At 38.4% G+C, this 24,997-nt stretch overlaps 1 protein-coding gene across 2 annotated transcripts in view; it reads left to right on the top strand.

Annotated features, from left to right (window-relative positions):
- Positions 1-24,997, top strand: part of LAMA1 (laminin subunit alpha 1) — a 105,936-nt gene that overhangs the window by 41,467 nt on the left and 39,472 nt on the right. For both annotated transcript variants that reach the window (XM_065832299.2, XM_071804237.1), the window contains exons 10-29: positions 138-298; positions 3,187-3,327; positions 4,322-4,495; positions 6,048-6,149; positions 6,643-6,854; positions 7,715-7,826; positions 8,670-8,780; positions 9,563-9,690; positions 10,279-10,365; positions 10,609-10,820; positions 11,329-11,435; positions 12,426-12,606; positions 13,906-14,042; positions 16,785-17,021; positions 19,348-19,491; positions 19,853-20,032; positions 20,653-20,838; positions 22,092-22,219; positions 23,214-23,334; positions 23,472-23,609. In XM_065832299.2, the coding sequence (XP_065688371.1) occupies positions 138-298; positions 3,187-3,327; positions 4,322-4,495; positions 6,048-6,149; positions 6,643-6,854; positions 7,715-7,826; positions 8,670-8,780; positions 9,563-9,690; positions 10,279-10,365; positions 10,609-10,820; positions 11,329-11,435; positions 12,426-12,606; positions 13,906-14,042; positions 16,785-17,021; positions 19,348-19,491; positions 19,853-20,032; positions 20,653-20,838; positions 22,092-22,219; positions 23,214-23,334; positions 23,472-23,609 (2,999 nt within the window). The remainder of the gene's footprint in view (positions 1-137; positions 299-3,186; positions 3,328-4,321; positions 4,496-6,047; positions 6,150-6,642; positions 6,855-7,714; positions 7,827-8,669; positions 8,781-9,562; positions 9,691-10,278; positions 10,366-10,608; positions 10,821-11,328; positions 11,436-12,425; positions 12,607-13,905; positions 14,043-16,784; positions 17,022-19,347; positions 19,492-19,852; positions 20,033-20,652; positions 20,839-22,091; positions 22,220-23,213; positions 23,335-23,471; positions 23,610-24,997) is intronic.

Below are 24,997 nucleotides of genomic sequence, written 5' to 3'. Positions count from 1 at the left end.
CTGACATTATGCCAAGTATCTGTGTGGAATACAACATGAAGTGTAATAAAAAAGGAATGCTGAATTACTTGCACTTTCTGAGACATCTTCAATCCAGCCTATTGCCAGCTCTTATTTATTTGTTTTTGCTTTCCAAGGGACTTGGCCAGGTCAGTGTCAATGCAGAGAAGGTTACACAGGGGAAAAATGTGATCGTTGTGCTTTTGGGTATCGGGGCTATCCAAACTGCCTGCGTTGCAACTGCAGCCTGATTGGTAGCATTAACGAAGATCCATGCACAGAACCTTGTCTTTGCAAAGTGAGTATTCGTCATTTTGGTTTGAAATCGAATCTGTGCTTTGATTTATAAACTTCCTTTTAGTAAGGGAAACTACTTCATTAACTAGAGAGATCGCTTCTTTTATAGGAAGTAACCTGCTGTAACTGTACACTTGACGATGCAGAACCTGAAATTACTAACTGTTCCCTGTATTGAAAAACATGATATTTTGTTGGATGGTTCTCTATGTTACTGATACACCATTTTCTATACTAATGGACCAGACTGACACTAAAATCAAACAATAGCTGCACATCTGAGTGTGAGAGAGAATCACAGAGAATGATGTAAACCTTAGCTGGGTTTGGTTTTAAGGGTGAGCTGATATTTCTCTTCAAAGTCACTGATTTCTTGTAAAGAAAGAATGTGTTTATAACATCTGCTTTGTGTGAAGAAACAGCATGCGCTTGGAAAGAACTATTGGAACAATTACATTACTTGTATGGATGAAAGATGATTTAATTATTCAATTACAGAATATAAACCATAAAAATGTTTAAAAAGAGAAATTTTGCAGCCTTCTTTTATTTTTTGGTAAATATCCAAACCCCTTGAAATATTTTGCAGCTGTAGATTCTGCTGAACTTTATTACAAAGCTGTATCAATATTTAATAAGTTGTACTAATTTTCTGAACCAAATGTTAGATAGGAGTTTATGTATGTGTTGCCAAGTATGACAGTGAATGGGAGCCAAAAAAAATGTGGTTTGTTTCACAACTTTTCTGAAATTTCTTGGTCCTTTTGCATAATTTATCTGATCCAAAACATCAAACATAAATAATCAGGGTCTGGAAGAGAGGAATAGTTCCAATGGCCAGTTTAAATTCAAGAAAGGGGAAACAGCCATTTTGTCTCATCTTGAGCTAGAGTAACACTATGTCAGTTGATACAGCTAACCGGTGGAAAATTTTGATATAGACTGGATAAGAAACTGCCTCCTTCCAGTGCTGTTGTGGGCATCAATCTGGCACACAGAACTTTTAGGCCAGGTCACTGAGAGTGTCACCGGTCAGCAGCCCGCTCACAGAGGTGAAAGGAAGGAAGGAGAGAAGTTGTGTGCTCCAAATATTAAACAGAGACAGGATTACTAAGCCTAGGTGTTCACCATGAGCGTAGTAGTGCAAGCTATTCCTTTTTGTGCTCTGAATTTCATAATATTTGATGTTTTGTGACACACAGCTCTTGGGGTCTAGTCATTGGGTAAGGTTTTTATATTTCATTAAGCAATAAATAATAATTTTTCTAATAATGTTAGAGAGACAAAGTGAAATGTGTGATCCAAGTGCATCCTGAAGATCGAGAAATGAAAAAGCTGAAAAGAGCATACAAATTTTATTTCTGTAAAAATTCAAGATTTTAAAATCTCATTATCTCAGGAGGCTCTTTATCTGAGGTTTTTCCCAAGTTTGGATGTTAACAAAGCAAATGCAACCATCCCCTCAGCCTTCGAATCAGAGCTGGGGATCTTAAATTTCTCATATGGTTTGCAAAACCAGTCTGTACTTTGCTTACAGAAGCACATAACCTAGCTGTTTAGAGAGGTCTTATGTAAACTTGATATGCCAACCAGTGATCCAGAAGAAGAGGCAGTTGGTTGTGTTGCCACCAAAGCTCTCAGATTTTTCTCTCGTAAGCCTGAAATTTGCTCCATCAGATCAAATCTAAGTCTGGAATCTAGAGTGATTCTTTTGGCTGAAGTTACTCTGGTAACTACTGAAAGCAGAATTTGGTCCACAGGCTTTGCATTTCAAATTGCAATGCAGAGCTCATACAGGCCTCCTCAAAATAGCACGACAGGTGCACTTCACTATACGCCCTACAGTCTTGGTCTCTGAAGCCTTTTTATCAGGGAGAGCTCTGTAAAGTTATCTTCACATTTGCAGTGAAGTTTTTCCATAGTGGAAACCAAAGGTTGAGATAGAGGAGTGCTTGTGTCCAGGTCTTGTCCTGATATGAAGCTAAGACATGAATAGAGACTTGTCCGTGGCAACGGGAAACATTCTGTATCTTACTGTGTAGAAATACACAGAGTTCTATATACATGGGTTTGTGGACGTTTACTGAATATTTTCTCTACTGATTTGCTTGTCAGCAGCAATTGTCTATATTTTTGAATAACTAACTACATATTGTCTGTACAAATGTTACAAGAAAAAATTGAGTATGGTGTTTTGGATTTTTTTTTTCCTGTAAGTTCTACATTGAAAGAGGTATGTATCAGTATGCTCTGAGCTACCCAGTTTGCATGGTAAGGAGGCAGAAGGCCAGAAATAAGAGCTAAAGGAGTGGAGCACCTCTGTTTTTGGCGTAGGAGTTTCTGGACCTTAGCCAGAGCGTATTAGGATGAAAAGCATAAGCGTGTGTGGTGTTCCTCCAGAAAGAGGTGGCAGCAGTGGTAGGGATTAAAGTATAAATATTAATATGTGGTTGAGGAACTGTTACCTTGAAGCTGGCTATGGTAACTCCAGGAGCCTGGCCTGGAAGTGAACTATGCTGTCTGTGTGTAGACTATCTGGGTTCAGTAAATATGGCAACTTTTTTCTGGAATATTCTACAATTTCAAGCTACGAAAGAGGCAGACTGACAGCTGGCAGAAGCTTTTCAAACTCTGCCCATGTGCTGAAATTTCACTGCAATAGGGCCCTTGACAGGGCATGTTTAGATTTTGATGAACTGGAAAATTCTGATGAATTTTTCCAATCAGTTCTAGTTTTAAGCTCCGAGTCTTATTCAGTAACCCTGCTGTGCTGAAGTCTGTTTTCTTTTATAACCTTCTGAATGCTGTTATGCCTAAATCCTGTCTAATCCACTGTATTTGTTACCATAATAAGGCTGATGCTAAACAAATGTTACGTGCCATTTACAGGAAAATGTAGAAGGTGAAAATTGTGATCTCTGTAAACCGGGATTCTACAATTTGCAAGAAAGAAATCCTCAGGGCTGCACAGAGTGTTTCTGCTTTGGGGTTTCTGATGTCTGTGACAGCCTAACATGGCCCATCAGTCAGGTATTTATGTGTTATGTCCGTGACCTAATATTCTTTCCTCAGGCAGCTGCAAAATGTACTATATTTCTCTTTGACATGTGCCCAAGTTAACTCCAAATTCTGGTATGTCTCTCTTTACACAGGAATGGATTTTCAATATTATTCTGCAGCTCTGAGATAGTCAGTGTGTCACCCCAGTGCAGGTTTTAGCCCCACTGGCTTGCAGTAATACCAGAAGCACTGGGTAGTAGAGGCTGTGATAACACATGGGGAAAATGCCTTTTTTTTTTTTAAATCTGATCTTGGGCTGTTAAGTTTCTTAGCGTATTGAAGAGAGGAATCCAAACCTGTTTCTTTGCTCTTGTATCTGTTTGGCAAGGCTAGAGTGACCTCTGGCAATATTTTCAATATTATTTTGTAGAAAAGGGTGATTATAAATACCACTGTCTTCTGAATAGTCATTTCTTGAGTTAGAGGGCTTCAGGGACACTATTTTTCCACCACATTCCTTCCATATCTTTGTAGAGCTAGTTACACTTTAGTCGCCTGCTCTCTGTGTCAATAGAAAGGAAAACACATCAAATTGACTGAAATTAAGATGCTTTTATAAAACTTTCAGCGATAAGAAAAAAAGTCCTCTTGTCTTGCTCTCTCTTCTGAGACTCTGAATTTAACTTTCCTTCAACTCAGGCACATCTATAAATGGAAACAATAGAACTCAAATCCCTTGAAGTCCTGTAATTCCATCTGAGGGAATTACATAGGTATAATGCTAATTTTGTCGGGAGGATGAAAATCACGCTCATGATATTTCAGTTCCTGCCTAATAGAGAGGTAGAGACAACCCTGTTCTGAAGTGGCATATTCACATATATTGGTTGTCAAACTGGATTAATGAAAGCGTTATAGATCCATCAGCTTGAGTGAACATCTGTGGAGAGGTTAAGTTTAGTGGGTGCTTTCTCAGTGACACAAAGCCTGACTCTGTTACAAATATTGCTGTTCTGTCCTGCAGGTATCAGACATGACAGGATGGCTTCTTACTGATCTGTATAATGCAAAGAGTGTGCAACCTCAGCAAAGCCAATTTGATGGACTCCGTCAAATAAGTATTAACAACACTGAGGCTGTGGAAGTACTGAAACATACTTATTACTGGTCAGCGCCTGAGCCATATCTGGGAAATAAAGTAAGTTTTCAGCTAGAGTCATACCATATTGCTCTAAGTATATAGTTTCTGTAATTAAAAGTTACACATAAACCCAATATTACCAGACTTCTCAATCTATCTCTGCTCTTCAATTCATTGTGTCCCTGGTGAGACATTCCCAGTAACCTCTTCTTGAACTTTGTGCTCATTTATCTCCCTGTAACTGTCTGTCTTTGACATACTATAATCTCTCTTTTTTTCTCTTCAATGTTACTAACTTGCATGCTCACATTCCCCATACTGTTTGCTCTGGTCCCAGAGCTTACACCCTTCACATCTTCTCCAATACAGTAGATAGGACCATTAAATTCCTTTTACCTTCCTCCTGGCCACTCCTATTTCGCATTTGTTAGTTTCCAACCAACTAGTCTTTAACTTTTGCCCTGGTTACTACCTAAGTTCTGGGTCTCCCATTTTTTGCAATGGAATCACAGAATAGTTGCAGTTGGAAGGGACCTGCGGAGGTCATCTTACCCAACTTCCCTGCTCATGCAGGACCACCTAGAACCGGTTGCCCAGCACCATGTCCAGAGAGCTGCTTCTGAATAGCTCCAAGGGTGGAGACTCCACAGTCTCCCTGGGAAACCTGCGCCAGTACTTTGGTCTCCCTTGCTTGAAAGTGTTTCCTGGTGTTCAAAAGGAACCTTCTATGCTTCAGGTTGTGCCCATTGCCTCTGCTCCTGTCACAGGACTCCACTGAAAATAGCCTGGCTCTGTCCTCCTTGCACCCTCCCTTCAGATACTTATGTCTATTTGAGATCCCCCAGTGCCTTCTCTAAACTGTACAGTCCTGGTACTCTCTTTTCTCATACAAAAGATGCTCCAGGCTCTTAATCATCTTAGTGGCCCTTTGCTGGGTTCTTTCCAGTATGTCCATCTCTCTCTTGTACTTGGTAGCCCAGAACTGGACTCAGAACTCCAGCTGTGGCCTCACCAGTGCTGAGTAATGGGGACCTTGCCGCCTCAGTTTAATTATTTTTGGTCCGGTCTCTTTGCACATGCAGCCCTGTTGCTTAGTACAGTGACACAGTAAATGAACACAGGTCTCAAAAGTGTGACCTGAAGGAGTAGTTTTGCACAGGGCAATGCTCAAATTCCGATCTCTTATCCATTTAATATAGATCTAACTGTTGGTACTGCTGTTTAACTTCAAAGCAGTCAGCAGCAGTTGTAGGGCTAAGGAGCCTGAAAGGTGGAATATGGAATGTGACGAACTCCAACATGCTGTGCCTCTTGGCTGGGAGGGTAGTGTAAACCTATGCTGTTTGTTGGAAATCCTGTAGGTGTTTCAATAAAGGAGAGCACTTATCTGAATCATTTGTAGAACCTTCACCTGGCTTTCCCCACTTGCACAGCAACAAGCCAGAGCTTGTCTCTGTGCTGGTACATACAGCATGTTAAATTTTCCCTGGAAAGAGGTATTTGTAAGCCCATCTAGTCCTATAATTTGGACATTGCACTGTCCTGTGTCACTTCATTGTTTTGGTTGGAGGTTATTGCGTTATTAAGACTTTGCATTTTGTTATTTCAGCTCACAGCTTTTGGTGGGGACTTGAAGTATACAGTGTCTTACGACATTCCAATGGAGAGTGTGGACAGTGATATAATATCTAGTGTGGATGTCATCATTCAGGTGGACTTTCTTTTCAACTTGTTATTCTTCAGAGATTATGAGGAATATATGAAGGGTTTATAAAAGGGAAAATAAAACAATATTTCTATGGTGTTCTTGGTGATTGCTTGCTTTTCTAGATTTATGTTGAAGTTGAAAAAGTAAGGCTCTATATTGAATCCAGGCACTTCCAAAAGAAGGTGTTATTTTGTAAAATGTATTTAGCAATAAAGCTTGAGAAAAGATACTCTGTTTTGTAGAGGAGTTTGATTTTTGAAATTTAAATTGATTCTTTTTCCAAAAGAAAATCTGATTTCTCGAGTCTCTGAACTAAAAGAGAATGGTCTTCCTGAAGCCATGGAAAATGTAGACCTCTTACTTGTTTTCTAGTACATGAAATCTAGTTGGATTGCTGCTTTGCTGTGTTATCTGGATGTGTATCTGACACTAAATGTAATTGCTTAATAAAATTTGCGTGCAAATATGAAAAATGTTTTCTTACTTTCAATTTCAGGGTAATGGGCAGATTTTGAGTACAAGAGCAGCAGGCTTGTCGCTACAACCATATGAGGAGTACTCTAATGCAGTGAGATTCGTATCAGAGAATTTCATAGACTTCAATACAAAAAAAGCTATAGACCGGGAAAGGTTGATGACTGTTCTGGTAAACGTGACCCATCTTCTGATCAGGGCAAACTACAACATTGCCAAAAAAGCCGTGTACAGGTAAGAGAGGGAAAATATTCAAGCTAATCTATATATTTGTATTATTTTTGTGTATATGATACACTGCTCATAGTGGCAGTATTCCTAAAGTTTTATGTTAGTAATTTCTAGAAGAAGACATTTTTTTAATTGGATTTTCTCAAGACTGGTCTTGTCCCCCAAACACATTGATGTGGAATGTGTGGAAAATGGCATTTGGTTCTTTTAAAGGTATCTGATAGCAGAAACATTGTTTTCTGCTTTAAAAGCCTTATTACAATGGCAGCTTTGTTAGAGTGAAATACCTTTGAAACTCTCAACAGTATGCTTATTTTGGTATGTGGCAAGTTAATCCATTGCGGACTACTGAAAACCTGCCAGTAAAGACGTTGGCTGTAGTTCCTTATAATGTCTCTTTGTAGGTGTCACTGATGCTCATCTCTAAGGAAGTGCCTAATAAGAAAATTGAGCTGGAATGGATTAACTGGTTATTTCATAGTCTCTACTCAGCATTAGCAGTATCTGCATCATTCCTTGAAGATCTGTTTTACCTGTTCTCAAAGATATACAGGAATAAAGCATGTTGATATACTTCTAATACCATGACAGAAGGGGAAGCTTTTGTTTAAACCTTGCTGTGGAAGAAGAGACTGTTAGTAACAATAATGATAACAGGAGCAGTGCACATCTACTCCCAGAATTGCAAATGCAGTGATAAGACAATGATCATAGTCTTTTTACAGCAGAGATTTGTGTCTGTTTCTCAGCTGTCACTGCCAAGAGCAGCACTCAGCACTGTTACTCTCCTAGAAGCAAACTATCCTGTCCAAAATCAGTTTTGGGGGAAGAAATGATGTGATGCTTTTCATGCTTGATTCTAGGCTGGACTCTGTGACCCTGGATACTGCAAGTGCAAATGTTATAGATCTTTCTTCAGCACCAGATGTGGAATTCTGTGAATGTCCTCAAGGTTACACAGGAATATCCTGTGAGGTAAACTGCCAGAGTGTTTTATGTGTCTAAAATTATCTCCTACCTGCAGATATCTTCTTCCAGATAAACTAAATGGGATTTTAAACTTATTTATTGAATTCTATTTGGTGATAGTAAAAGATGATGATACAATTTAGAATATCAGTGTTGCAGAGGGAGCAGCTGTAAAAGCTCTGTGAAGCTGTTTTGAGCTTACCTTACTCATTAATAGCGGTTTTCCTGGAACTGAATCGTGTAGAGTTTATTTCTGTTTTATGTCATTAGGTTTATGGAGGCAATAATGAATCTTAGCAGGCAGAAATGCTAGTATTTGTGCTGCTCAAGGTGGTGTCTTACATGTCTTTGAATAGGAGATTAGGGAGGCAGAGCACCATCTGCAGAATAGCAGGAATTATTTTGACAAATAATTTCAGTATGAAGCCTTGTGCCATAGCATCATTAACGATTCTGCAGAGGAGGTAGAACATCTGTTTTTTATTGTCCCACAATAAAGAACTTCACATATTCAACTGCATGAAACTTGACTTATGTGCCTCCAGGGGACAAATGGTTGAATCAAAGTTTCATGGAGTTAATTCTTATCCCCTTCATCCAGTGCAAGTAAAAAAAAAAAAAAAAAAAAACCACACAAAAAGATAAAACAACCCACAGCACACCAGAAAAGAGCTACAGTGACATCAATAGAATTGAAAGAGTTTTGAGTATTCAGTTGCCACTACGTGAACGAGTCAGATGGTGGGTGGTTGGAAATGGGCTCTTTGAAAATGTTTTGATGTGTACTTTTAACATGAATAATGCTACTGCTTTTTTTTTCTCCCTTTTTTTTCTCTTGTTTCTTTTCAGTCCTGTCTCCCTGGGTACTACCGTGTGGATGGAATACTCTTTGGAGGTATTTGTCAACCCTGCAAATGCAATGGGCATGCAACTGAGTGTGATATTCATGGTGTTTGCTTTGTAAGTCATCCTTCAAAGTGTTTGTGTTTTAAGCATCTGTTTAGGAATTAAGAGAGCATTTTGGCTGTGGGAGACAAGTTCACAGTGTACACAAATTTCGAGCTATGGGTACCAAGTGTTTTTTTTCTTGTTTTTCAGTGTTTACTTAGAATATGTTTGGAGGCTCCACTAAAGTGTTCTCCAGTGAAGGGTTTGTTTCAGTTTGTCATTTCAAGTGGGGAATAGTCAGAACTGAAATAAGTGTCACCATATACTGGCTGATTAAAAATCTCAATTTTGCTTGCTGCAGGTGGTAATAAAATTTCTCCTGAAAGGAATAAAATTAAGTAGTATTTTGGGTAAATATCTCTTTTCAGATATGTGCATCTTCCATGGCTGACATCAGTGGAAATTACACATTACCTTCTGAAGAGAGAATTTAGCTGTCAGATCTCTTCTGAAATTTAAAGGTCACAGAAATACAATGGCTAAATGCCAGTAAGAAATGTATAAGAAATTTGTTACTGCAAATGTGTGCAATATGCAAAATATGTTTAAGTTTGTGAATAGGTAAAGTGGCTGGTTTTGTGGTCTAAAGCATGTTCTAAAATGTAGGAAAGAAACAACTAAGATTTGTCACAACTCAGAAAAAAAAACCACACTTGTTTTCAAAGTTCTACTGTGTTCTCCATGGCTCTCTCTTTGGATGTTATTCTGCATGCAGACTCCTGCAGGGATCCCTCAGGGGCTGAAAAGCCATCAACAGTAGATCTGAAAAGATTTTTTTTTTCCATGTCTCACAGGCTTGTCAGCACAACACAACAGGACCTTTCTGTGATCAGTGCTTGCCTGGCTTCTATGGAAATCCATCTCAAGGAACTTCTGAGGACTGCCAGCCCTGTGCGTGTCCTCTGAATTCTGCTGCAAACAAGTAAGCTGCTTATGTGAGATTTCTTTTCCGTCTTCAGCAAAATCAGAAAGTTAAGATGAAGAAAATATGTGAAATCTGAAGGAGAGGGAGAAGGACTTTTTTTCTTCCTCTTCATTTGAGTGTATCTCAAAGCTATTTTTCCAGTTACATAAATGTATAGACAGGTTGAGTGAACTGGTGGAATTTGTACATGAAGGGCAAATAACACTTCATCCTGTCCTTGAACTTGTCAGAAAAGTTACTGTTATCTTCCATGTTGTTTCAGAAAACAGCAGAAGGACAGAAGTGTTGCGTGTCAAAAAGGAACTTGCCACAAATATTGGGCAGATTTGCTAGAAAGAGGGCCAGGTTTTTAGAAGTTTCAAAATCTTCCTTTCCTTTAAAAAAAAAAAACCTCAAAGAGGTTTTGAAAATGATGACTTTGTTTTGACATTTTGTAATGTTTAAAGCACTGATGCTAATCTAGAAAAACTTGCAGTCACATGGTTATATAGATAGGTGCATGGACTTGAAGGGTGAATATTGAATGTTTGTAGAAGTCTTGTGATTCTGTATGTTGATGCTGACTGCCATAAATGTTGTTGATAGTTTCAGTCCTACTTGCCAGCTGAGTGAAGGAGGTGGAATTATCTGTGACAAATGTCTTCCAGGCTATACTGGTTCTCAGTGTGAAAGGTATGTACATTAGCTTTGGGTAAAATACCTGTATCATTTTTATCACTAACTGTTCATCATCCTACCTGCCTTGAAGTGTTCGTACCACATGTACAGAACATTCCTAATAAAATTTTCCTTCCCATTTTGTCTTTGCTTGTAATAGAGGCATTTTAGATAAAAAATTAATAGGAGATACTCCCTTGGGTGGAGAGTGTTTGACACGACCACATTCTGGCTCATAGTTTTTGATCTCTGGTGCAGGTGTGCTAATGGTTACTATGGAAATCCACTTGTGCCTGGACAATCCTGTGCTCCTTGTGAATGCAATGGCAATGTAAACCCAGAAGAAGATGGCCACTGTGATACCTTCACAGGACAGTGCCTGAAATGCCTGGGGAACACAGCAGGACACCACTGTGAAAAGTGTGCTGATGGATATTATGGAGATGCAGTGACTGAGAAAAGCTGTCGTGGTAAGCTATTATTATTACTCTCAAAATTTAAAGGACAGAAAAATGTGGTGTGCACATAGCAGAATGGATAGTGAGATACTCACCTTTGCTGAAAAAGTTAACCTTCAAGTTGTGATATGGCAAGTGCAGGTTGAAAACTATGTGCCTGGGTTAGCCTGAGGAAGGAATTTATTATGCTGAAGTCCTGACACTTTATATTACTGAAACTGATTGGCTTGCTTAATACTATTCCTTCAGTAACCTAAGTAGATAAGTAATCTAAGTAATCTAAGTAGATATGTTACATATGGGGCTGGAAGAAACAAGCTTCTCAAACATATCTGTTCACAGAGGTGTTTTTTTAAATCTTGTAGCCTAAATGTATAGTACAGGCATTACTGTAGTATATTAAGATGTATGGTATATAAACAGATGAAAGATACATTTATGCCAAATTTGGAATTCTGTATAACAATGAATACATATTGATAGACATTAATATTTTGATTTCTTTTTGTCTAAACATAAGCCTGTGAGTGCCATGTGAATGGTTCCCTTTCCAGTACTTGTCATCACAAGACAGGCTTTTGTCACTGCAAATCAAATGTGATTGGAGAAAGATGTGATAAGTGCTTGGTAAGCAAATATATGCCAGTTTTCAATATCTGCATTTTCTTGTATCTTGGTCTTCCTGTTTATCTATAGGTGTTGTTTAGAACAGATACAGAGAATAGCAGCAACTATATTCAGGGGAGAGGGGGACCTGTTGCTGGAGCAGAGACCAAAGGTTTGTCTGCACAGGCTTTTGTGGTTGCAAATTGCTCTGCCTGTGCTCTCTGCAGATGTGAAGCTATGTAGTTAACTCAGCACCCTTCTGCATAGGCCTGTTCAGGCTAGTGCCACGCTGACTGATAGCGTGCAGTTGTGTTGGCTTACCAAAAAACCAAAGGAACACTGGTAACAGACCTGAAGGGATCTTAGTGCTGTGCTTCTGCAAAATGAAGTCCGAGTGGGAGTATCTGAAGAATGTGATTGGTGAGAATAAACACATCATAGCTGAACACCAGAAAGGCAATTGGCTAAAAGACAGACCTGTTGTAAGAACAAGTAGACATTCAATGGTAGTACAAACCAGCAGTTTCCAGCCTTTGCTAAGTGTAGAACTGCCTCGAAGACCAGAACAGGAAATCTGTGCCCCATCACTGCCCTTGTGCCAGCCCAGCTGAATGCCCGTCAGTCCACATGTACCAGGTCACTGACCTACTCTCTTCTGATCTTCTATTCACATTCACGGAAATCTGTGCCTGAGCAGCACAGCCCACCCTCACCTCATGAAAGTCTTTACATTAAAATAACCTCTGACTTCAAAACATAAAGTCTCACTGACATGATTAGAGGAACATGAACATTTCAGTGTCGCTTTTGCACCGTAATGCGTACTTGCATATGGGTGGGAACAGTGAAGAGATAAAGCCAGAGTCCTCCCACAGCAGTCACACAGTACTGACCAGTACTCATGTGGGTCAGACAGCAGGGAAAGTAAACAAGAAAATGAGTGTACATCATATTGTTTTCAAAAAAAATCTGTGAAATATGCCTCAAAATGTATTTACTTCTGTCCAACAGAATGGCTATTATGGCCTGCTTACTGGGCTTGGCTGTGTTCCCTGCAACTGCAGCCAGTTTGGCTCAGTCTCCGAGGACTGCGATGACCAGGGGCAGTGTCACTGTGTACCGGGAGTGGCTGGAGAGAAGTGTGATCATTGTGCTCATGGCTTTCACGCCTTCCAGGATGGTGGCTGCACACGTAAGCTCTAATCTGTGATCCTTTCAGGGTTTGTCTGGAATTTCTTTCAGCAACATATTTGTATTTAACTCTGGCAAAAGTCAATTGTTTTGATTGATTGTCTGTTGTTTTGATTGACTACGTGGAAAAATCTGTAGAATTGTCTCCTTATACTTTGATTAAGCTATTGAACAAGACCTTTGATTGCTTATTGTGTGGTTCCTTGTGAAAGGGTGGTGACAATGAAATAACAACTCATGAAGGTTGCATAAGAGGAATATTGCATCCTAAATATCTTCTTTGTCTCTTTCTTTACAAAACCCTTCAGTCCTTCAGAGAATAGAAACTTCTATTTTTTTTTTTCTGCAGTCATAAATGTTAAGAGCTACAGCTCTTAAGAGATTTATGCCTTGTTTTTTTCATTCAATTTTTAAATATATTTGATACTTTGATAAGATGTCATGGAATCTATTTTCCTATCGTCATCTGGGTGTGTACAGTTTTTAGATACAGAGGAAAATGTTAATCCAAACAGAACATGCCATAAAACCCCCTAATTTATTATGTTAAGAAGATGCCCTTTTCAACACAGTATAGCTAAAGGAATGGCTGCTTTTCTCCAAACTGACAGAAACTTTGTTTTTCATGCCTCAAATAGTATAGTAATATGAAATCTACAGTAAGATTATGTGACAGGATTATTTTTTGGAACATACATACTGTATCTTTACTAAGAATAAGAGATCCTTTAGGTACCTTTAACTGTTTCAGTCTCAAATTTTGTCAATGTTAATAAAAACCACTTTTCTGAACTTCTGCTTTTTAACAAGAATAGTATTGCAGTTCATAAATAGACAAATGCTTCCTGCAGCAGTTAGTTATTATAAAAAGTTACCCATCCCTCTTATTCACTGAGCAGTTATTTGCAAAGTACTAATTTCTGAGATTTATTTTTCACTTGCTTGAGAACATTATCGTATCTTTTGCTGAGTTTTGTATGCTCTATACTAGAATATTTTTCCTACAAATTTAGTCTTTTCCACCATAGTTTTGTTTGGCTTTGTTGGTTCCCCTGTGAAAATGAAGCACCGCTTTTTAAGCCACCAAACAGGCTATGTCAAGATGCAATAGTGGACTTTCAATAAAAAGATTAATTGTGCCTGTGGTCATAATTTGTTTCACAGGGATTAGAGACAGCAGGGATAGTGGAATGGATAAACTGTACTGCATAATTAAGAAAGACTATTAGTGTATGTGCAGTTTCTTCTCTGTAACTAACGCGAGAGTAAGGTTAATCATTGAGTGCTTTTTCTTTTGCAGCCTGTGACTGTGCTCATACTCAGAACAACTGTGATGCTGATTCTGGCCAATGCATTTGTCCCCCTCACACTATGGGACCAAAATGTGAACTCTGTGAAGAAAATCACTGGGGACTCTCTCCTAAACTTGGCTGTAAGGTATGGTAGGCTGGCAGGGAAGCCGTGGCTGTTAACTGATGTCAGAACTGGACTCTTGTTTTGAGAACCTCGATCTTTATTCTCTGTCTCAAAGTGTTCGTGCAACATACTTACATTAAAAAAAAAAAAAAGGAAAAAAAAATCAGATTCAAGTGCTTATAGAGGAACCTCCTAAGAAAACTGTCTGAAAATACTCATAGTGCCTATTCTGGATAGGTGCATAGATCATATTAAAATTTTGAATCGTGAATTCTAACGTTTAATTGTTTAAGTAGTGATACTGAAACAGATTTATAGCAACAGTTGACAACAAGAAATAGTTTCTGTGCTAATGAAGGAGTGATGATATTGTGGCTTCAAGAACAATGAAATCTAGCTTATCTTGACAGTCACTACACTTTTCTGAATATTTCAAATTAAAATGGTGTAAGGTAGTTAATGTTTTATGAAAGGGAAAATGGTAACTGCCATTATCTCAGATTAGTATGTATAATTAAGCAGTAAAATGCCAACTCAGTGCAGATCCAGGGAATAGCAACCATTTATGCAATTAGGTTCATGCAGTAAATTCCTGACAGATATGGCATTGGGCCAATCTTTATAAATGTTGAGATTTTAAAAAGCCTCAGAATTACATAAATGTGATAAATAATGTCAATGGAGGAAAACCACAAATATAATCAAATTGACAAGGTCTGTCGTATGCAGTGAGTACTTGACAAGTGCAAGTATCAGCCAAATTGTTTTCTTTTTTTCTCTTTAATTTTTCAGAGTAAGGATGATAAAATAGTTCTATAATAGCTCTTCAGTGTTTACCATCTTAGTGATCTATATCAACTTACTTGGCAGCTGATTTTTAAACTGCTGCTTTGTCAGCTACCAGCTGTCATTGTTACCTAATGTTGTGCAAATACAATGTGCTGGTCCCTGTGCATTTCCCTGAAGTGTTCCTTTCACAGGGCGATTCCACAGCACTTGCTAATGGTCAAGTTTAATTAAATATGTAAGTGCTCACTTTTGCTAAGTTGTTTACCATTCCTTTTGGTTACAGCATCACAGTAATTAACACAAACTACTCTAAGGCAGGCATGTCAAACTCATTTTCACCAAGGGCCACATCAGCCTTGCGGTTGCCTTCAAAGGGCTGAATGTAATTTTAGGACTGTCTAAATGTAGCTACTCCTACATTTAGACAGTCCTAAAATTACATTCAGACCATGGTGAAAATGAGTTTGACACCCCTGCTCTGAGGTGTTTTAGTTACTTTCTTGATGCAACAAGCAGTACTGTGATCTGCAGGTAACAGTCCCAATGGAGGCTCCCCTGTGCTGAATACTCAGCTCTGGCAGGTTGAAATCCAGTACAATGTCTACTGAGAAGCCCTGGAAAAGCTCTTACATACTCTCTACATGGATGAAATGGGAGAGATGCTTTCAGAAACCCATCTGGTCTGTTTTTGCAACACAGACTGCATTAGTGAGATATTTAATCTGGCTTTATTTCTTGCAGTTTTATTGGCGTTTAGCGTCCATCTCTGGGTGGAATGATGGAGCAGAGCTGTAGTCATGTTTTGCTTGCAAACCTTTTCAAGTGTGCTGCAGCACAGTTACTTGTAACTTAGAGTCCTTATTTATCTTAATCACATATTGATTGAGATTGAAGTAAATGTAAATTATTTCTATTATGATTCTTAAAATTGAGTTTCACATTAAACGCTGTAGACCTTTAATGGTATCTGGGAGCCACAGTTGTGAACTTACTTTGGTCATAATGTGTTAGACTAGGCAGTGTGGTACCTAATTCTTGCTGCTGGAGTAAACACTGCTTAATACAAAGAGTTACAATGGTTTGCAGCAAACTTGCTACAGGGTCCATAGTGATGCTAATAGATTTTGTGGGTCTCTGTGTAGAGTGCTTTACAGGGTAAGGCTTTTCATCTCAAAGTGAGATTATGAGGAAAGAAGACTCAGGGGAAAATGCTGGCAGTCAGGTGATGACAGATGGAATGGACTTTTTGCCTGCACTGTTAGAAATAACCACAGAGCAAAACTGGACTTGTTAAGTAACCCCAGGTATGAAATCAGTACTGCAGATTAGATCTGCTTCAAAAAAAAATGACAAATTAAGTACATCCACTTTGCATATTTGTAATAACAGGTTCATGTTACTGACTGCAGGATGGGCTCTGCCAGGGAACAGTACTCCTTTGGTACTGAGCTGCAGTGTTACGCTGAGCTTTCCCACCTTTCGACACAATGAGATTCTTGGTTCCTTATCAAATACTAAATGGAACTTGAGCAAGATGTAGACCTTATTAATGCTTCTTGAAATCTTAAAAGAATGTCAGTACTAAGATTTTTCTTTCTAGGATAGAAAATTGTTGTACTTATGGATTTCTTTCATCCAACATTTATGCACCATTATTTTAATTTATTTACTGCATTCAATACATAGTAATCTTGGATTTTTTTCCTGGAACATGTTTCTTCAACTTTTTTGATTTGTAACCCAGATTTGGGAATCAACAGAGCTTCTGACTTCTCGCCATGGACTGTTCTTTGTTCAAATACACAGTAAAAAAACCCCACTTCTGTGTGGAAGATCTTCACTTTTATTCTTGTATAGTATTTGTTGACAAACATTTGAGTTTTAAGGGCCATTCTAAATTTACTGTTCTGTTTCAGTTTTAACAAAAGTTTTTAAGGATCTGCTATTTACAAACATTTCTTCTTTTCATCTAAGGCTTGCAACTGTAGTGACACTGGTTCAGCCAGTCTCCAGTGTGATGTATTGACGGGTCAGTGCCAGTGCAGAGTTGAATTTGGAGGACAAGACTGTTCCAGGTGTGCATTAGGCTACAGGGACTACCCAGACTGTGTTGCCTGTGACTGCGACTTGAGTGGAACCAAAGCTGAGATGTGTGATGACACTGAAGGAATTTGTGGTTGTGAAGAAGAAACGGGGATCTGTACTTGCAAGGTACTGAAGTATTCAGACATTTTTGGGCCAGCACTGGGCTTCTCTGGTCATTTGTTACATAAATGTGATGGAAGGTGTAGTGCTGAAAGGACTTCAGAAGTCAATCTGCATCCCTTCTTTGAGGTGGTTCTGAGTACACCGAAGTCACCCCTAAAGGATTTCCATGCTAGTGCAAAATAGGTCAGCTATTCTAAAAATTGCCATATGAGGTTCCCTACTTGGACAGATACAACACAGGTGGAGGTAGAAGAATTGGTGGCGTTACCAACATGGCATTGTTATTTCTGTTCTCAGAAATTCCTGTGATAATACTAGACAGTTTCTCTCCTACCTCCCTTTGTTTTATGTAGCCAGACAATTTTATTTCCAGTTTGTGGTCATAAAAGTATTGTGGCATGGTAGTGTAGTTCTCTTTTAGGCAGAATTAGTGTAATTTGATGTGGACATATGTTAAGAAGTCAGGATCAAGACCCATTGAATGCCAAATCACAAAAAGTCATTTCTAGCTGACTAATGCTGAATACTTGCTGTCTTTCTAGTCTTGTACAGTATTTGTTATATTTCACCGCTATGGTCTTACTGCAGTCCTACATTGAAACAGATAACATTTGTTGAATGTAAGATCTGTGTGTTTATTCTGTATTAAGTGAATTTCTGTAACCACATCATTCTTATAGTACATTCAGAATTTTTGTGGGTTACTACAGTAAGATAGAAATGGATGAGGATGCATTTGTCTTGCTCTTCCTTTTTCTCCTAGGTTTCTGTCTGCCTCCTTTTGAATAGGACAAAGTACTGGCCATGAGTTCTGGTACAAAATTTTTGTAAATATTTTTAAATATATGGGAATGGTACTAGTGACTTCAGTGTATGATGTAAATGCCTTCTAATACTGAGAACAGTGTCATATAAACCATTTTAATGGTACACATTTTACATGTTTTATTTATCCTGCTTGCTTTTGTCTACTGTTTTATTTTGCCTTACAAATAGTTCCAATAATATTAGTTTGTGACTCATATTCATTATTTCTTAGTTGTAATTTAAAAGGTTTTTATCCTCAGTACACACAGAACATTGGAGGAGAACCAGCTATAATAGTGAAATGTATTCTGATGCAATGAGCAATACAGAGAAAATGTTTCCACCTCAAGCCAGGGAAAAAAATTCCTTCATAGAGTCTAGCAATACTTTGCTGCAAGAGTAGCACTTCTGAGTGCAGGTCACATTAATTGATATAATCTTGAAGTTTCTGAGCAGACAATCTCTGATGAAAAGGTTTATTTCTTAACTTAAAAGCATGCTGTTTTGGCAATGAATTATTTCATTCTCTGTGTAAAGATAGATAGACAGCACTTCTACAGCTTCTTCCACCCTAGATGTGAAAGCATTTTAAAAAACTAATTAAATGTTAGAAAACTCCAGTGAAAAAGCTATTATGTTCTTACCTTTGTATATAAATGGAAAAAAATGAAATATACACAAGTTTTTTCTGCTTATACACACATGATTTCAGCAGGTTTTGGAAAAGCACATTGAGTTAGATGATAAAACCTGCTCTTTCGAAAATCCAAATGATAATGGTATGAAATTTCCTCCTAACATTTTAAAAAATGTGGTTATGTTACAAGTTCAAATTTGTTTCCTATGTTATAACCAAAGGCAGTGCTTAAGAATAACTCATGTGTATTGCTAGTAGTGAAGTCTGAATTGACATTCTTGTATTAAAAAAAAGGCAAAACTAAATACAGAGATTTAGTATAGATTTTTCTGAAAAGGTAGGAATCAGTTCTTGAAACACTGATTGATATAAAAGAATTTACTTCAGGGCCATAAATATATGCTTTCATAGGACTCTCTCCTATCTTCTGGTTAAAGATGCCAGTGGACACAGACTGTAGTTTTGGGTGTTTCTTCAAGTTGGACTTACCAGTTGGAAATTGAGGCCAAAACCAGACACTTGGGAATAGGTCCTCTGATTCCTATTCATACTGAGCAGGTTCTTTGGCTTTGGGAGCCCATTTTCCAGATGGAGTTATGAGAGGGAGGAAAAGATTTGTCTGTCTTGAATGGAAATACAGAGCTGCTAATTTTTCCTGGAAAATCAAATACATGAATGTTCTGGTGTTTTGTGGCTTGTGTATTTTTTTAACAGTATTGGAAAATAATAAAAAAGTAAGTACTGTGTAGTAAAACAGAATAGATACACTAATTGGCTTCCTCTTATGTAGGTTACATAGCTGCTAGTTTTTCTTCCAGCATCATCTTTCATTCAGCTAGGAAAGTAACATAATTGTGCTGTTATGTATTTTTTTATTTCTTTCAGGAAAATGTATTTGGTCTACAATGCAGTGAATGTAAACCTGGAACTTTTGCTCTGTCTGCTAACAATGCACTAGGTTGTACTCCGTGCTTCTGTTTTGGGATGTCCACATCCTGTTCAGAACTAGATCATCATGTGAGAATTCCTGTAAGTAAAGTGACAAAAATATAGCAATAAGGTTTTGTGCTATTCTAAAGTAGGTACCACACTGGGGTGACTAAGACTACATGGTTTTATTAGTCAGGCTGTCTGTAACTGGCTGGCTTACAGAGGCAGCAGCAAATGGTAAAACAAAAAGGAAAGCAAGTGGTAAGTGGTCATAGGCTTATTTCTGAAACCTTGTGCATCACTCTTCACTTGGGAAAAAAAAAGCAAACATTTCCCAATTTTTTTGTTTGAGCATTTATCTACAATGGACTATTGACTGTCGCAAAGCAGCTGAAACTGTTAATAGTGAACACTGGAACAGAATATTTTTGTTCAATCAGTCTTTTTCTTTGTGTTGCAGATAACCTTAACTCCAGATCAGTCCATTCTGCATGTAGTAGCTCCAAGTAACCTGACTGGAACAGTCCAAGGAGTATTTTCACAGTTTCCTGATGTTTTACTGGATGCTGCCATAGTCAGAAAATATTTAAAGACAGAAACATTTTACTGGAGGTTACCAGAGCAGTTTCAGGGAGACCAGGTAAGATCATTATATAATTAGAATGCTTTGTAGATTATTCATTTATTGTCTAATAGTCACTCCTTTATTGTATAATAGTCACTTAATTTTGATAACATTTTTTCTGCACTAGTTCTATACTTGTAGCTCATAATACTATAGACATTAAGTGACTGATCTCATTTATAACAAGCATAAACTATATGCTTACATTACCCTTTCCTAATGAGATTTTTCTTGATGCTGTACATTGGTAACACCCATATTTAATTACAACGTTACTCTTCAGAGATCATACAGCGGGCAAAAGAGGAATATATTCAGTTTTACTTTAGCAACCTGAAAGAGTTTTCAGCCTTGATGCTAAATTCAGTATATAGATCATGGAATCTCTGTTGCTTAGGAATTAAATGAAAATTGAGTATGCACCTTGAAGAACCAAAGAAGAACCTGAGACTGCTTTTTTGAAATATGCATTTAACCTTGGTGCAAAAACTGCTGAGTTTAACTCAGTTTTCATGTTTTATTGCCAATTCTTCAAAGAACTGACAGTTTTCAAGTCTTCTGATGACATTAAAATATTTTCAGCTAGTAGCTCTAACCTTGGAATAAATAAAAGTAATAACTTTTTATCGAAACAGCTTATGGCCTATGGAGGGAAGCTAAGATATACTGTTGCGTTTTATGCTTTGGATGGCTTTGGAACCTCAAATTTTGAGCCACAAATCCTAATGAAAGGAGGTCACACCAGTAAGTTGGTCATCTATGTAGACATCCCTTCTCCAGAAAACGGAGTAAGAACTGACAAGGAAGTAGAAATGAAGGAGGTAAGCCAAAACATTGGTATGGAAATATTTCCTTTCTTCTATGAGATTTTACAGAAAAGCTCTGTATGTTTAATAAAATACTTCAAAAATGCCTATCTGGGAATAGTAGGTAAGTTCACTGACAACACTAAATTGGGAGGTGCTGTTGACACTCTTGAGGGCAGAGAGGCACTGCAGAGGGATCTGGACAAACTGGAGAACTGGGCAATCACCAACTGCACAAAGTTCAACAAGGGTAAGTGCCAGATTTTGCACCTGAGACACGGCAACCCTGGCTGTACGTACAGACTGGGGAACGAGATACTGGAAAGCAGCTTCATGGAGAGGGATCTGGGAGTTTTCGTCAATGGCAAGTTGAACATGAGCCAACAGTGTGCTGTGGCAGCCAAGAGGGCCACCCGTGTCCTGGAGTACATCAAGCACAGCATTGCCAGTCGGGCGACGGAGGTGATTGTCCTGCTCTGCTCTGCACTGCTGCGGCCTCACCTGGAGCACTGTGTGCAGTTGTTGGTGTCACAGAATGACAAGGATATAAAACTACTGGAGACTGTCCAAAAGAGGCTACGAAGCTGGTGAAGAGTTTGGATCGGAAGCCGTATGAGTTGCTGCTAAAGTCACTTGATTTGCTAAGCATGGAGAAGAGGAGACTAAGGGGAGACCTTATCATGGTCTACAGTTTTCTCACAAGAGGAGGGGGAAGGGCAGGTGCTGAACTCTTGTCTTTAGTGATCAGTGACAGAACCCAAGGGAATGTCAGGAAGATGTGCCAGGGGAGGTTCAGGTTGGATATTAGAGAAAGGTTCTTCTGCCAGGGTGTGGTGGAGCACTGGAACAGGCTCCCCAGGGAGGTGTCGCAATTGTACAATGCCTGCAGACACATGGTGTGAACTGTGGAGTTGTCATATGCAGGGTCAGGAGTTGGACTCAATGATCCTTCCTGGGTCCCTTCCAACTCAGTACCTTCTAGGATTCTGTGTCTGATGTCAAACAAACTGAGCAGTACAGAGTGTGCTTGGATTAAAATGCATATGTTTTAGGGAAAAAAATGCCTGGAAATATGCTATAGAAGCAATGAAAATTTTGACATTGTTTCCTCATTTGGAAATGCTGAAGGTATTGCTGTGGCAAGCTTTTCAAACAAAGACTCAGATTTCAGCAATAAATGAGAGACAGTCAGGTATTGTCACTCTCAGGCAGTGTTTAAGTACCCTTAAATGCTCTTGGTTTTAATAATATACGTTATGTTTCTCTAGGATTCTTGGAAGTATTTTAACTCCGTGTCTGATGAACCTGTCTTACGTTCTGACTTCATGTCTGTGCTAAGCAATGTTGAATACATCCTTATTAAGGCAGCTTATGGCAAAGGATTACAGCAAAGCAGGTAAAGCAATCTGATTTACTGTAATTTAACCTAGAAATAGTCCCGACTGAGCTATACAGTAACGTTTTAACTCAAATTAGAGACATTTCCAATTTCCTATTTATGACTTTTGTTCTTCCTCTGATAAGAAAACATGACCTTTAATGGCAGCAGAATCCCTCTCTAATTCTTTCTGTGACACACTAAATGTTTTTGCTGCTTACTTTGATAGAAAATCCCATAAAGAACCTTACAGGCTGATGCAGTGTTCTGCAGGATGGGTGATATAGTTAGATGTTTTCTAAATTATTTCTTTCCCATCTTATTTTATGACTATTGCAATATTTGTTTGTTTTTTCAGTTGAAACAAATGGTTCTCTGAGTTCCTGTTTTGTACCAATCTAGGTCTCTCTTGTATCTTTATGTACTCTGAGCAGTGGTAGTAAAATATTCCTGCCTCAGAATTATAGCACTTTACTGCCATTTTGAACAGAACTGGTTACTAATGAGAGGGAGGAGATGGGATGTGGTCATTGCCATCTGTCAGTTCAGAAACCAACATGACAAGCAGAGGTGCATCCCAGAGAAACCCAATATCTCTACATCTCCACAGCTCTGAACAAGTGTGGTTTTGCTTCCAGATTAGAGATTATTTTTGATTCACAGACCCTCAACTATCCTTTCATTAGCTCTGTCCAAAAATCAGTGGGGCAAAACAGATGTCTAGCATTTCAGAGGCAGAAATATGTACTCTTGCATGGTGGGTTTGTCAAGTTTCACACACCAGTGGGAATCAACTTATATTACTTTGAAGTATTACTTGGTCTGGTGGTTGTAGGTCCTGAAATCCCATAAATATGTGAGGAATCTTCAGATTTTATTGAGATATGGGGAAAAGGAGTTTGTGAGAGATTGTGTGGTAGCTCTGACCTTGAAGCATAAAAATGTTTGGATCTCAGTTTTGGTGTTAGAACTTCTCTAGATGTTCACGCTCTCTTCTGCATATATCTTGTAGAATTGCAAATATCTCAATGGAAATTGCAGTGAAGTTTGAAGAAATGCATCTTGGCAGAGCTAGAGCTCATTTTGTAGAACAATGTAGATGTCCTGCAGGTTATGCTGGATTATCCTGTCAGGTACAGAATTCTTGAATCCTTTTTGTGTGTCTAATAGTGAAATAATAAAAAGTTAATTAAACTCCTTTTAGAATTGTTTGTAACTGTTGATAGCCGTAATCATACATATTTTTTTATTTTACTCTCCTTAAAACTAGAGCTGTGCTCCAGGATATTACAGGGGAAAGAAAACAGAGCTTGATGTAAAAGAGCCTCATGCTCTCATTGCACTTTGTGTGCCATGTCAGTGCAACAATCACAGTGAGACCTGTGATCCTGAAACTGGGAAGTGCTTGGTATGTACAATTTCTACATTTTTCTATTGGTTTCACCTGAGCATACAATGGCAGTAACCTATGGAAAGCTTTTCTGGGACAAGTACACATGGCTGTACTATTTGGATAAAGTACAATTTCCCCTCCAACTCTGAAAAATGGAAAATCTGAGTAGTATTTCACTTAGGGTCCATTCATTTAAATTATCAAGCTTTTTGGGAGCTAACGTCTTCAAAATAATTATTATTTTGCCTTTAATTTTACTTTAAAAATAACTCGTGTATCAGTTTAGTTTATCTGTTTTTCTGTGAGGCTTTTTGGGCTTCTGTCCTTGATCTGGCCAAGGTCTGTGCAGTTGCACAAAAAAGTAAAGGAAGCAGTAAGCCATACCATAGCACAGACTAGGCCAAAGACAAATTCTTTGTCTCTCAGGAAGAGCATCCCCTGGGCAGCTTTAAGTGAGGCTGTTCTAACTCCCAGAGACTAAAGTAGCATAAGGGTATGCCTCACCTGGATTTATTTGCTCACTTCCCTCATTTTATCCCAGAGTTTGCAAAGAGGGGCCATATCTGACTAAAACATTGCCTCTGTCTTTTGGGCTGACAGCCCTGTGGACAGCAAATTCTCAGCTAACCAAAGAAAACATGTTAAGTCTGTTCTCTGTTATGGCTCAGTACTGTTTCTTAAAGTTTTTTATTTCAGATTCTTTATTTTTTCCAATGGTAAGTTGGTTATTTCAAAGCCAACTTCTGCTGAATTCATTCTAGAGGTCAGTTTTTAAAGTGAGTTTCCTTAGTCCTTTAGGCTTTTGTAAACTATTCTGTAGCTTTCGGATTTGTCCTAAAGTATGAATCTCGTGAATAAGAACTATGATTCTCATTTCTACAAGGCCACAACACGTAGGTCTTTCACACTAGTGAATACTGGTCATTCTTCCTCTTAGCTTTTTATTGCAGGGGTGGCAACTCACCCACATGTTAAGATTACTACTTAAACATTTGCAGCTGAGTCGTGTAGGCGAAAGAGATGGTTTTCTCCTCTGACTTCTACTCCCGTACAATAGCAGGCTGCATTGCTACTGCTTAGTGTCATCAACTAACCTCTCAAATATATGCACTAGCAAGAATATGAATCACAAAACAGGGAAAAAAAAGAAAAAAGAAACTGAATTTCATTCATTTTGGGGACTAGTCAGTTGAATTATGCTTATGATACGAATTTAATGTATTAATAGCACTGGCTATTGATCAGTATGTTTGCAAATTAAATATAGTCTGTGTGAATCCTAACTGTGGATGATCCTTGGTTTATAGCATCCAAATGCATTTACTGAAACACTGAAACATTACATTTTTCATCCAGGTATCCTGCTTAACGTTTCTATCAGTTGCTTTTTTTTTCCTTTGAGG

Source organism: Patagioenas fasciata, chromosome 2 (assembly GCF_037038585.1).
Source record: "Patagioenas fasciata isolate bPatFas1 chromosome 2, bPatFas1.hap1, whole genome shotgun sequence".
Taxonomy (NCBI): Eukaryota; Metazoa; Chordata; class Aves; order Columbiformes; family Columbidae; genus Patagioenas; species Patagioenas fasciata.
Note: the sequence above shows the minus strand (reverse complement) of the source record. Positions and strands in the feature narration are given on the sequence as shown.